The sequence below is a fragment of the Desmodus rotundus genome, chromosome 4 (genome assembly GCF_022682495.2).
Source record: "Desmodus rotundus isolate HL8 chromosome 4, HLdesRot8A.1, whole genome shotgun sequence".
Lineage (NCBI taxonomy): Eukaryota > Metazoa > Chordata > Mammalia > Chiroptera > Phyllostomidae > Desmodus > Desmodus rotundus.
In genome coordinates, this window is record NC_071390.1 from 21,405,886 (window position 1) to 21,420,510 (window position 14,625).

The window sequence follows — 14,625 nt, forward strand, 5'->3', positions numbered from 1 at the left end:
AATCTTCTGAAGGAGAAAATTATTTGTTCTGGACAGGTTTAGGGGAAAGCTGAATCTGGTGGCTTCTTTGTGATTCAAAGGCATCTACCTGCCTTATAAATTGCCCCTCGGCCCTTTTTCAGGATACTGTTTCTGCCCAGAGGACAGAATATGCTTTAAACAGGAGGGCTGGTCAGTGTTTCATTATTTTTTGCAAAGCAGTATGAACACATTATTATGTCATTTAGGTGTGATTGGTCAGAAGAAAAACTGCCGAGTACATGAACAACTCTGACTTTTTTTTGCTATAAACCAGCAAAATCACTGTAGTAAATGAGAAACAGTTTCACTGGTTTTCAGCAACATTCCAGGGCCTGTGTGGCCAGGGCCTGAAGCTCTGTAACAGTAAGAAAGTTGAAAGGCTCACCACCCTCTTCGTTCTGCCAGGCCTCTCCACAGAGAATCTGTCCTGACCATTCTCTCGATGAGCTTTTTCCATAACATGCCGTCAGATGTCACTCGGTACCATTCCTTGCACACAAGCTCAGCAGCACATAGAGATTTGGCATCCAGGTATGACAGAATGTTCTCAGCAATGTGATCCAAACCCCGAGCTTTTGGCGGGGAGAGGAGGCAAAGGAGAAGAACAGAGGTGGTGAATGATTTTTTTACAAATGGTTCTTTAAAACAGGACAGCTTTTATTCTATGAAGGCACATTACTGTTTCTAGTGCAGTCCAGTTTCTTTTTCAAACAGAAACTTGGGTCAAATGAGTGTCAATAATTTTTCCATAAGGTTACAGAAATGAACAGTATTTTCTATCTTCCTTTAGATAAGGAAGTTAAAGCTAACATCCAGCAAACCCCCCAAGACATTAAAAATAAAAAGGATTTCAGAAAACAATTCACATCTATCTGTATGGATTTCAGCACTCGGGGATGTTCTATGGATGGCATCTCCAACTCTGTGATTCAGACCCCCCCAAATCTCTATATTAGGTCCATTTCTCATTCCGTTTCTATTACTGCTGCAGTTCCAAAGCTGTTCAGTAAAAGAAATATCCTTTAAATGTACTGGGGGAGAGGCACTAAGTCAGAATGTGCTGGGTTATAGAATTTTGGGCATGCAGAAAGAAGAGAAGAAGGAAATACAGATTGGTATAGGAACATCCCGAGAGGGAAGACAGAGAGGTATGTTTAAGTTCAAGGATGAGTTTAATTTCAGATGTTAAAAAAAAAAAGACTATATTTGAGAATAGTTGCTGCTATAAAACCTAAATGACAGTTGACCAAAAATGAAAAAAAAAAAAATTTCCCAGACCCACAGATAACTTGGTTAGAATTTCAGTCTATTTTGTAGGCTGTACAGAAAAAAAACAGTGGACAAGTAGATCTTGGGCTGTGAAAACTAGATGGGCTTCCCAATTAAAATTCTCTACCACTCAAATCTGCACTGAGGCCTCAAAGGAAAAGACCCTGTAAAACAGGATGATCACACTAATAAACCTTTTGGCTGCTGTTCTAATCACAGGTGAGACAAAAACACCCAAGGTTATTTCTCTTTATGGGTTACATATCGAAGGTTTGCTAAAGACTTAAACAGTTTAGAAGGACTCCTTCAAACTTTGACTCCCTTACGCACAAACTTAATAAACAGAAATGAAGACCACACTTCATTTTTGCCTTTCCCCTGAATTGTACAGACACACTTGGACGCCATTAACAACAATCCAAATGTGTTTAAACATTATTCTAATTATAAAGATTGTATGGATATCAGTCACATTTTTCAGCAGACTTAGAAAAGAAAGCATTAAATGAATCTTGTTTGGTTGGCATCACATGTTCATATTTATGCATAAGCAGATGGAGGCATCCATCACCTCATTCTTATTAAAGGAACATTATTATAAGCCAATTAAAGATATAATAATTAGTTCTTCATGCAAAATACAGTGAGGACACAATTCCTGCATCTTTATACTGAAACTTTCTACACCATCAGAAGTTTCCAATATCTATTCCTGTGCTTTTAATGGCTGCTGTCAAATTGCTCCTGATCTTTCACAATGTCCCTATAATAAGTCTTTGGAAGTAATTTCACCTAACACTCCCAACAAACCCATTACATTAATGGATTACAGGCATTTTTTGAAGTAGTTTCATTTACTAAATGTAGCCAGATGATGTAGGTTTATAAGTTAAAATGGACGTAAAGTATTAGACTGATGAGTTAATCTTATAAAGTGGCCAGCAGATACACACCAGGGATCAGTATTAGGCAAAGGGTTACACTGGTCTAATCAGTTCTGTTCAGTTCTTAGTGGCATATGCTCGAGATGGCACCGTGTGCCGGTGAGTAGGCAGGGCGCAGCACTGGGGCGCACACAGCTCGTTCGCCCCACGAAAACTGACGGCCTGTGGCTGGAACAAGATCCGATGAGTGAAGAGGGGGCAGAATCCTATTCTATTTAACAAAAGATACAGGTACAAATCCAACTTTAAAATGGTTATTTCCAAGTTATACACACACATTTCTTTTGTTTTAGAGGGCAATTTAAATCACAATTTGGAAAAACAAATTTTAAAAAAAAGCTATAATTGGCAAAGATCAAGCAAAGTGGTAATAAGCAGTCTTGGGGAAGGGATAAGTTAGTATATTTTTCTTAGACAACAGTTTGGCACATGTAATAAAAGCTTTAAAATTCTCATCATTCTTTAATATAGGAATCCCACTTCTGGCATTTTTCCCTAGGATGTCCAAAAGATTACTGAAAATAAGAATGTCCACCACAGAATTGTTTATAATGGGAAAAACTTTTTAAACTACCTTAATGTTCAATGAAGAGATTAAATATGTGCTTTTACCATCACAAAGAATTAATCCTATAAAAACGTTCTTAAAGAATATTTAGAAAATACATTAAGAGAAATATTAAGAAAAAAAAGTTACAAACACATAAGATCCCAACTTTAGAAGGAAACACACACACACACACACACCTAGAAATAACAAGAAGGCTACAAAATATTAGTAGCACATTAGTAGTTCTCTTTGAATGGTGGGGCTCTGGGAAATTTTATTTTTGTATTTTAAACGTTGCCTACGTCATGTCCTAGATCACCATCAAGCATTCATTACACAGCCACAGCACCTTCCAAAACAAATTACTTTAAGTTTGCATGTGTGTATATATATGGACACTTAAGTGTGTTCACACACACACACATACACAGTTTACAACAGCTATTTGGTTACTGTGCACAGTGAGATCGTAAAGTCTGGAATTTATATCCTGAATTATTTTCCTTTCTAAAATACTCAAAAATGTTTCTTATTCATTCCTACAATTTAACTATTCTGTTGATAAACTCCCTTAGAAATCCAAAACCAAGTAAAACAAATGAACATATCTTGAAGCTGACACATGTCTCAAACCAGAAAAGATGTTACTTGACTGGTGTGAGGGTAAAAAGGGAGAAGATAGGGAAAAGAAGAGTTTCTGTTTCCAGAGTTTGATTTTTTTTATTTATACTCCAAGAAGGTAGGATTAAAGGACTCAGTTTGTAAAAATCAAGCCAATAAAGACTTTTAAAAACAGAGATGTATAGCTGAACATCCAGCACCATTACCATTGTAACATATCTTCCAGACTAATTAATGGCTCACAAACACCCGCAGACATACCTGGCAAAGCAGTTATGAAATCCCTCTGCAGCATAGGTTTAAGATACGAGTTTATGTGCCCATGTTGGTAATGACACATTTGGGATATAAGATGTTCCACAAACTCCACTTGATCGGACTCTGACCACTGCTCAAAATACTTGACACACAGTTCCTTTTCCTTCTCATAGCTTGCTGAGAGTTTCCGTTGCTTGGGCACAATCATACTGGAAGTGCCATTGGCAAGTTTTGTCTGTAGAAGGGGTGGATTAAAAAAACATATAAAAGTAAGTACTGAAAATGAGGGAAATGTATAATTTGCTGGTCTTGCATGCCATGTTATTTCTATATGACAGAGTTCACTCTGTTACTCTATTAGTAATTCAATGTTTGTGAATAGCAATCACAAGGAAAACCACAAAAATACCACAGTAAGTTGGTAAATTGGAATCCTGCTGCATGACTAAGCACCCATTTCCAAAAGTTCACAGGAAGACATTATTTGGAGATATATAAATGAAAACCAAAAGCTGAAAGCATGTTATTACTTGCAAGCAAAAAAAGCTAATTTGCTTTTTCTTGTATACACCAGTTACTAGACATTTATACAATTACTGACGACTTATTTTTTAATAGTGAAATAAGAAATTCTCCATACAAAGAAAGGCCAATGAATAATTTGAGATGCTGCTAAATTTGGAGCTAAAGCTTAAATAACATTTATATATATCATCTACACTTTACCTTTCAAAAAATCCCATCTCCACTCTCATCAAAATTATATGCTATAGCTTTGGCCAGTGTGGCTTGGTTGGTTGGAGCATTGTTCCAGGTACCAAAAGGTTACAGATTTGATCCCTGGTCAGGGCACACACCTCAGCTGTGGGTCTGGTCACCAGTCAGGGCACGTAGAGTAGGCAACTGATCCATGTTTCTCTTTCACATCTATGTTTATTTCTACCTTCCCCCCCCCCCCCCGCCTCAAATCAATAAATGTATCCTTGGGCAAGGATTAAAAAGATTATAAAGTCATTGTATTAATTGGTTTAGTTAATAAATATTAATTGAGCATTTACAATGTGTTTCAAACACTATCCTAGGTGCTAGGAATATAACACTGAACAAAAGTAACAGTCTCTATCATTGGGGTAACTGATATTTTAGTGTGTACAGCAAGTTAAAAACATAACCAAATAAACAGAAAATACAATGTCTATAATGCTAGGAAGAAAAATAAAGCAGGATAAGGGGACACACAAAATCATAAGATGGTCCCAAGACTCTTGGCTCCTGGTGTATACACGTCTTCTCTCTCAGTTTTTCAAACAAACATGTAGGTACTGCTATGATTTAATTAAGGTCCCAAATTAGTTGACCTTAAGGTTAGGAGATTACTCTGGTGGATCTGACCTAATCAAATAAACTCTTTGAAAGCAGAGTTTTTGCCAGTTGGTTGCAGAAGAGGAAGGAGACCACGTGGCAAGGAATGCAGTCAGCCTCTAGGAGCTGACAGCCTGTAAGGAAAAGGGGACTTCAGTTCTAGGAAGGCAAGGAACTGAATTCTGCCAACAACAACAGGCTCCGAAGAAAATTTCCCCCCAGAGTCTCCAGATGAGAGGTCAGCCTGGCCAACCCTTGATTTCAGCCTTGTGATACGCTGAGCCAAGGACCCAGCCACGCTGTGCCAGACTTCTGACCTAGAGAATTGTGAGCTAATGGATGGGTGTTGTTTTAACTTCCTAGGTTTGTGGTAATTTGTTGTACAGCAAGTAAAAAAAGAACAACAACAACAACAACAACAACAAAAGACCCAACAGAACTAATAGAGTTATTTAAGACTAAGGAGTCAGAAATAGCTTTCCTAAAGTGATGATATTTGAACTTAAACATGAAGGAAATAAGGGAAATAGACATTTTATTACATGGGGGAAGAATGGTCTAGGAAATGGAAATTTTGAGAGCGAAGGTCTTGGGTGGCCGTCTGTATGGCATGTTCACAGAACAAGAGGGCCCAGGGAGCAAGGAGAACCGAAGCTGAGTAAGTAGCCCAAGCCCACTCACGCAGGCCGTTCAGGTGGTGATAGCTTATCTTCACAGAGGGCTCCAAACAATTCTATTCCTCTCCGAACACAAATGCTGTTTCTTCCATCAAGAAGCCGAGTTTGTCCTAACCTTTGAATCTGGGCTTTGACTAACAAAATATACAGAGAAAGTGACATTCTTGGACTTCAGAGCCCGGACAGCATCTATTCACTCCTTAAAGCTTTGAGCCACCGTGTAAGAAATTCAGGCTCCCTGCTGGAGAGGAAAAACTGGAGGATGAGAAACTGAGAAGAGGTCACATGAAGAAGCACCTAGAAGCACTTAGACTTCTAAGAGTGACATGATCTGACACCTTTGAAAAGGATCACTGCTGTGTGGGGAATGGACTGTAGAGAACATGAATGGAAATAAGGAAACTAATTAAGAGACCACTTTACAATAGTCCACAGAAGAGACAACAACCTTTTGCATTAGAGTGGTAGCTGTAGAGGTGATGAGAGATAATTGAGATTCAATGTATATTTTGATGGCAAAGTCAACTGACTTTGCTGATAAACTGGATGTGGACTATGAGAGAAAAAAAGGAGAGGAGAATCTAAGATGGCGGCAGAGTAGGTGGACCAACTGGAATTACATCCCGAATAACCAACTGAAGACTAGCTAGTCATTTTTAATATACTGACTTTTTTTTTAGAGTGAGAGAAACACTGATTTGTTGTTCTGTTTATGTATGCATTCATTGGTTGATTCTTATATGTGCCCTGACCAAGGATCGAACCCATCACCTTGCCGTATCTGGATGATGCTCTAACCAACTGAGCTATCCAGTCAGCACCAAGACTAGCTGAAGAGAAGGCTTATAACCAAGGTTTATAGAAGAGGCCAAATTGAGGCTGGTGGGAAGGGCAGAGATGTGAAAAAGGCTGGCTCTGCTCTCATGGCACTGAGGTTCCAGAGGGATATCTTAGCTGTGGGTGGTTCCCCCTGAGACATGTGGGGTCTCACCCCAATCTGGACCCTCCAGCTCAGAGCACCAGAGCTTGGAAGAGGCACCCACATAACATCTAGCTGTGAAAATCAGTGAGGATTCTATCTGCTAGAAACACAGGCACCCTCTTAAAGGGCCAACCCACAAGACTTCATTCACAGCCATTCACCCCGGGGTCCAGCAGAGGGAGGGAGGACTGGACTAGAGTTGCATGAGGAGAGTCATTCCCACATAACACAGACGGCATCTTTCTTGGGTGGAGCACTCCCTTCCATGTGGCATCAGGCTAGGGCAAAGCAATAGCTCCACCCTTTGGACTCCCTCTCGCCCAAAGTGCAGAGCTTACGTCTTGTGGAGGAGTTAGCTGCCTTGGCTGGGGTGTAGAGCTCTGGGCAGACTCAGGGGCTGTCAGTGACTGAGTTATGTGACTTTGGGGTTGAGGCCATTCCCCTCACTTTCTAGTGAACCCCACTGGCACTTCCTGCTCATGGGAGATCCACTGGCTCTATTCTCCTGGCTTCTGGCAGACCCACTCACCTAGTGGCAGACCCAGTGGCAGACCTAGGAGTCTGGCAGACCCAGACTTCTAGTGGCTTTGCCCTGCCAAGGCTGGGACAAAATCTGGGATCAACTGAATTGTGTGGGTCTAGGGCAGGGGCCACACCGCCTACCTTCCCTGAAGCCTGACCAGCACCTCCCCTTCCTTCATGAGAGATCCACTAGTCCCGTCCTCCCAACTCCTGGAGACCCATTCCTTCTGCGCTCCATCTCCTCCCAGTAGAATCTGGGACAGACTGAGTCGTGTGGCTCTATGAGAGGGGCCATTTTTCCCTTGCATGCCCGACCAGAGCAAAGCCCTCCCATTCACAGCACCAAATCTCAGTCTATTTGGGCCTGATAAGCTCTGCTGGTCTCACCCTGATGACTCCCTGAGAATATGTAAGGCAAATCTTTATGGTTGTAAGAGACAGACAATAATAAAGTCATAGTTGGGGATTTTAACTCCTATTGACATCAATGGATAGATCTTCCAGACAAGTCAACAAGGAAACAGCAATCTTAAATGACACACTAGATCAGAAGGACTTAATTGATATCTTCAGAAGCATTTTACCCCAAAGCAGTAGACTATGCATTCTTTACAAGTGCACATGGAACTTTGCTAGAAAGACCACATTAGGACACAAAACAAGTCTCAATAAATTTAAGAAGAATGAAATCATATCAAGCATCTTCTCTAACCATAATGGTATGAAACTAGAAATTAATCACAAGAAAAAACCTGAAAAACACACGAAGACATAGAGGCTAAATAACATGTTACTAAACAATGAGTAGGTTAACAATAAGATCAAGGAAGAAATCAAAAGTTACCTTGAACCAAATGAAAATGAGAACACAACCCAAAATTTATGGAACGCAGCAAAAGCAGTCCTAACAGGGACATTCATAGGGTTATAGGCCTCATGAAACAAGAAAAATCTCTAAACTATCTAACTTTACACTTAAAAGAACTATGTATAAGGAACAACAAACAAAGTCCAAAGTGAGGAGAAAAAAGGAAATAATAAAGATCAGAGCAGAAATAAGTGAAATCCAGTCTAGAAAAAGGAGCAATACAGAAGATCAATGAAACCAAGGTCTGCTTCTCTGAAAGGAGAAGCAAGATTGACAAACCTTTAAATAGACTCATCAAGAAAAAAAGAGAGAGGAACAAATAAATACAATCAGAAATTAAGGAGGAGAAGTAACAAGTGACACCAAAGAAAAACAAAGGATTGTAAGAAAATATTACAAACAACTGTATGCCAACAAATTGGATAATTTGGACAAAATAGATAAATTCCTAGAAACATACAATTTTCCAAAATTTAATCAGGAAGAATCAGAGAATCTAGACAGACAGATTACAACTAGTGAAATTGAATCAGTAATCAAAAAACTCCCAACAAACAAAAGTACTGGATTGAATAGCTTTATAGGTGAATTTTACCAAACATTCAAAGAACAACTAAAACTCATCCTTCTTAAACCATTCCAAAAAATTCAAGAGGAGTCAAGATTCCCAAACTCATTTTATGAGGCCAGCATTATCCTAATTCCAAACCAGATAAAGACACTACAAAGAAAGAAAATTATAGGCCAATATCCCCAATGAACATAGATGCTAAAATCCTCAACAAAATATTAGCAAACTGGATCCCGTGATACATTAAAAAGATCATACACCATACTCAAGTGGGGTTTTTTTTGAGTCTCTGTTTCCATCTTCTGTAAAATAAGAATAATTATAGAATCTACTCTATGGGGTTTTGTGAGTATTGAACAAAAGGATCTAAAAAAAAAAAAAAAGTGTGCTTAACTCACCTTTCACACAATAATATGACCAAAACCCAACACTCTTAATGACACTTACAATGCCGTTGGAGTTGGAATCTCCTCCAACTCCAACAAAATATATCCTTCTTTCTATGTAATACATATTTTTTCTATTTTAATTTTAATTTAAGTATAATGTACATAGAAGTGCATAATTTTAAGTGTACAGCTGGATGAATTTTCACAAGGTGAACATACCCATGCAGGCAGCACTCAGATCAAGAAACGAATGATCACAAACCTCACAATCTCTGCCTTGTGCTCCTTTTTCAGGTCGCTAACCGCCCCTTACCCCACTCTACCACCCAAGGATAACCACTATGTACATATTTTTGGTTTTTTCCTTTTTATTGAATTTATTGGGGTGCCACTGAAAATTATACAGGTTTCGCAATTCCACAATTACAATCACCTGTACACTGTATTGTGTATTCACTACCCCAAGTCAAGTCTCCCCCATCATCATTTATCCCCCCCAGACCCTCCCCCACTTCCCCCCAGCCCCGGCAATCGCCACACCATTGTCCGTGTAACCACTATGTTTTTTAAAACTGCCTGCCCACACAACTGACAGTAGCATTAAAAAAACCCATGTGATACTTGGAATAAATTTAACAACATATGTGAAATACCTGTAAACTGAAACTATAAATATTGCTAAGGGAATTTTAAAAAGACTTAAGTAAATGTAGAGCTAAATTATATTCACAAACTGGACTCAATACTATTAAGATGTTCACTCTAACTGATCTATAGAATCAATGCACTATCAGTCAAAATCCCAGCAGGTATGGAAATGCAAAGGACCTAAACTTTAGCCAAAACAATCTTAAAAAATAAAAATAAAGATGAGGGACTAAAACTACTGAGGTTCAAGACTTACAGAAAAGCCAACAGTAAAACAAGACAGCGTAAGGACAAACACGTGGGCCAGTGGGGTGGCAGAGAGCCCACAAACAGACGCACACATGCTCAGGAGATTTTTGAGAACGGTATGAAGACAATTCAATAGGGAAAGGATAGATGGCCTTTTCAACAAACGATGCTGAAACAACTGGATATCCATTTAGAAAAAATGAACTTGTTCTTTAGGCCATATACAAAAATTAAGTGGATTCTAGCTTTATATATAGAACTTCTGGAAGAACATATAGGAGAAAATCGCTATTGGGATAGGCAAACATTTCATGGGTGAGTTAGTATGTGGCAAAATTTTAACCTGGTTTCCAAAAGAAACAGGTAAGAAAATAAAAATCACAACCAGGGAGGAAATATTTGCAATATATGTACTTGACAAAGGACTGGTATCGAGAATATATAAGGAACTCTCAGAACTCAATAAGAAAACAAATAACCCTTTTTGTTTAAAAAGGCAAAAGATTTGAAGAGACATTTGAGACATCACACACACAAAAGATCCATGGATGGCCAATAAAAACATGCACATCATTAGTGATTAGGAAAATGCAAATTAAAATCACGAGACACCACTACATACTTACTACAGTAGCTACACTTAAAGAGACTGACCCAGGAGTGACTGGGTCTCTCGCACACTGCCGGCAGTAATGTTTAATGGTACAACTACTTTAGAAAACTGGCTGCCAGTTTCTTATAAAGTGAGACATATACTTACCACACGACCCAGCAACTCCACTCCTAGGTATTTACTGCCCCCCCCATGAAAACATATTTCCACGCAAAAACTTGTACATGAATATTCATAGTTGCTGTTTTATTCAGTCCCAAGCTGGAAGAATCCCAATGTCCATCAAGAGTTGAACTGATAAACAAATTGTGATAGATGTGTACAATGGAACAGTACTCATTAATAAAAAGAATGAGCCACAGAGGCACAAAATGATAAGGAAAAATCTCCAAAACATGCTGAACAAAAGAAGCCCAGCACAAAAGAGTACATACTTTTATGACTCTATTTATATGAAACTCTAGAACAACAAATCTAATTTGCAATGATAAAAACAGATCAGTGCTAGCGTGGCTCTGAATGTGGGGGTGGGGCTGACTGAATAAGGGCAGGAGGGAAGTTTCTGGGGCAATGAAAATATTCTATAGTTTGACTGTTACATAGGTGTACACATTTGCCAAAATTCATCAAACTGTACACTTAAAATGGGTACATTTTATTATATGTAAATTACCTTACTAAAATGGATTTTTAAGACTTCTAAGGATAGAGTATTCCTAAGGATAAATGCCAGTGTAATATTAATTTCATTTGCAACTAAGATATTATATTTATAGAGAATTCTGGAGATAAAGGCTTTTGTTATCAACCCTCTTCCCTCGATTATTCTCCTATACAGCTTTTTCTACTAATTTCTACAGTAAATGTAACAAAATTTCAATTTGAGAACCTTTAAAAATCCACAAGAGTACAGTGAAAAAGTTCAATTATTAAAAACCCAAAAGGTTGTATATTACAGTGTATGGGAGAGAGGGAATGGTTACTGGTGGCAATGGAATTGATTTGGCTTTCCCAACAAAAAGCCCAATGACTAAACCACTACTGTTCACATGTCTGGGAAAGCTGACAAACAACCTCCGTTTAATGGTAACACTAACTTTCTGCCGCCCCTGCACATCTCCTTTTCTGCTTTTCTGTTTACAATGAACTGTTATCTCCAAAAGAAAGAAGAGAGAAGCTGTCAGGTGACAAGCACACAAAATGAAAGAACGTAAGTATTTATACGACTGTCCACAGCTTAGTCCTCAAAGGCTAAGGGCTAACATTCCCCCCCACTGCCCTGAAAATGTATTACATGATCACTTTCAAAACTATCACGAATTTCTCTGAAGCTGCCACCAGGGCCAGGAGGGAAAAATACACACTTGCAGACACCAACTAGTCTCGCTAACACGCCGCTGTAATATTAAGTGTGCTGACTTTGTTAGCTGTATAGGTTGGAAGATACACCATGGACTGGCTAGACTGGATGGTGAAATGATAGATGTTTCTAGTCTGCATGCAAACCTTGCTTTATTTAACCACTAAGAAAGGGTGTGGTGGGTAGAGAAAGAAAATGTTCCAGACATAGGACACCACTTGGAATTAGGGGACCAAGGCCTAGGTGAAAAGTAATATATATGACTAGAGATGCAAATGATATTTAAGGATTCTGTTTCGCTTTAAGAAGGACTTTGAAGGAAGACTGGCATTGAAACCCATGGTAGGGGAAAAGGGATATAATGATTGAAGTGATGAATGAATGTAAGAATAAAATGGGCAAGGATTGTGTTGGGGATAAGGCTAAAGCCTAGGAGGCACAGGACACAAATTTTGATTAAGGCTGGAACTTTAGAGTTATCAAGCAACCAACAACCATTTATCAAGTGGCTACTTTGTGCTGGGAACTTTTCTAGGTGCTAGGGATACTGCGGTGAACAGGCACACAGTTTCTTTACCTTTCCTGGGGAAGAGTAGAGGGAGAATGTACAATAAATACATCAATTCCAGAAACAAATAAGTATTGTGAAGAAAACAAAATAAGGTAACAAAATAGGAGTGTGTAGTAGAGCCTACTTTAACTGAGGTGGTCACGAAAAGATGCTGAAGGAAGTAACTAATGATTTGAGTTCTAAATGATGAGAGTCAGTCTTCTGAAGATTTGGGGGAAGGCCTTCCAGACAGAGGAAAGAGCAAGTCAAAGGTGTTCAGATGAAGCAAAGAAAGAAGGTATGTATAGCTGGGACAGAGTGAATGAGGCAGACAGTGGGAGACAGGTTAGTGAGGGGGCCTGGGGCCACATCACATAAAGCCTTCTGGGCCTCAGTAAGGAGTATGCATTGCATCCTAAGTGTAAAGAAGAGCACCTGAGGTTTTGACATGGTCAAATGTGACGTACCTAATTTATGCTTTAGAAATATTTACGCTAGCTGCCACAGAGAATGGTGGTAGTGGTGGGCGTGCTGGGGAAGTGGGAAGAGGATAACAAGAGCAAAGTTGTGAGAGCAGGGGAAGGAAGACCAACCAGAAGGCTGATGAAATAATCCAGCAAGTGGTGAACATGGCTAAAATTGGAAAAGGAAGATTAGGAAATGTTTAGAAGAAAGGTATTTTACCCTCACAAGAGAGGAAGGAAGACAGAGGGCCTGTTGAGAATTATAAGTCTGGGTTATAATACACATTTATTTCAGTATAACCATTTACTTCTTACTGCAGCTAATCCTTCAAATATCAATCCGGTACATTGACCTGAATGGGGATGGAAGCAGGATTCTTGCTCCTGCGGCCAGGAGAAACAAGGCAAACCATTTGAGAGTTTTGAGGGGGAAGGGAGTATTTTTAAAAGGTCTATACTATACTTTCTATTGGCTGTTGCCAGGCTTCAGTTTAATAAGAATACAAAAACACTGATTTTAAAGTTCTTTTTTACTTCTCCATGATTTCTTTGTAATAATATCTCTTTAAAGAAAGTCAACATTGACTTAGGTGAATTAAGAGGAAATGGTGTTGTCTACATTTTAATTAGGACTGAAAGAAATAAGCAAGCACACCTAGTGATGAGGTGGTGATAGCAGACAGGTCCAGGACAGCTCCTGAATTTCCAAAGAGCCAAGGTAGAAAAGAAAAGGAACCCCAAAGGGGTAGAGCCCATTGGCACTCGGGGATCTTTTAACAAGAAGATTTCAAGAGAAACAAAAAGACTTTGGCCATAAATTGAACATGCACAATAAAATGTAACGAATGCTCAAAAGTGGGACATAACTTGCAACATTCCAGTTTTCAGTTCTTAAACAACCTTGAAAACTTTCAGCAATCAAAGAAGTCCATTATCTTTTGGGGGTGAGAGTGCAAATTAAAAGAAAATGGTGGCTGTACATACAGAATGGGACATACATTTCAACAGGAGTAAACATCACATTCCACAGTGGGATTTATTGCATTAATATTTTAACAGCTCCTACTAAATATGATTTCATATTAGGCGAACTCATAAATATGTCAGATCTGATTAGTGAACAAGGAAGACAGGAAGGGGCAGATTTGTCAGCAGAAAGAAAGTTCACATTATGAATCTGACTGGTTTCTAATAACCAACAAGAAAAGTGAAGCTTGCGATCACTTCAATTCTTTTAAATAAAATTCACTAAGAAATGAACTCACAAATGTACCAGTATAAATGATTATTTGAAGACTGGATATTTGCTCATCTTTTTTTCCATTTACTAATTATAGGAAAAGCCATATAAAAAATTCACCAAAAGCCAAGCCAAGCCATTTTGATTATTTCTGGATTTTTAAGGTAGTTAAAGGGACAGAATCATCACTTAACATTTTTAGGTTTCAAACTGGGACTCTCGTTTCTGTAGTGGGCTGCCTCATGCAACTTGATAGCTTCCAGGGCGATAGGTTCTTTTGTTCTAAACCAAGAAACTCGCAGCAGTTTAATTTACTGCTGCATTATTGTAGCTACTAACTATGTACACCTCCAAGGCTGGTAAACCCACTGATGTAGACAGTGCCACCTTAAAAGGATTTTTGGATGGGTCTTAGTAATGGGGGGTGGGGGAGGACATAATGTTTAATTATAAGAAATGATTGAAAT

At 38.8% G+C, this 14,625-nt stretch overlaps 1 protein-coding gene across 9 annotated transcripts in view; it reads right to left on the bottom strand.

Annotated features, from left to right (window-relative positions):
• BTRC (beta-transducin repeat containing E3 ubiquitin protein ligase) overlaps positions 1-14,625 on the bottom strand; it is a 172,185-nt gene that overhangs the window by 22,506 nt on the left and 135,054 nt on the right. For all 9 annotated transcript variants that reach the window (XM_024555720.3, XM_053922361.2, XM_024555719.4 and 6 more), the window contains 2 exons: positions 3,667-3,898; positions 407-593 (listed from right to left, as the gene is read on the bottom strand). In XM_024555720.3, coding sequence (XP_024411488.1) covers positions 407-593; positions 3,667-3,898 — 419 coding nt within the window. The remainder of the gene's footprint in view (positions 1-406; positions 594-3,666; positions 3,899-14,625) is intronic.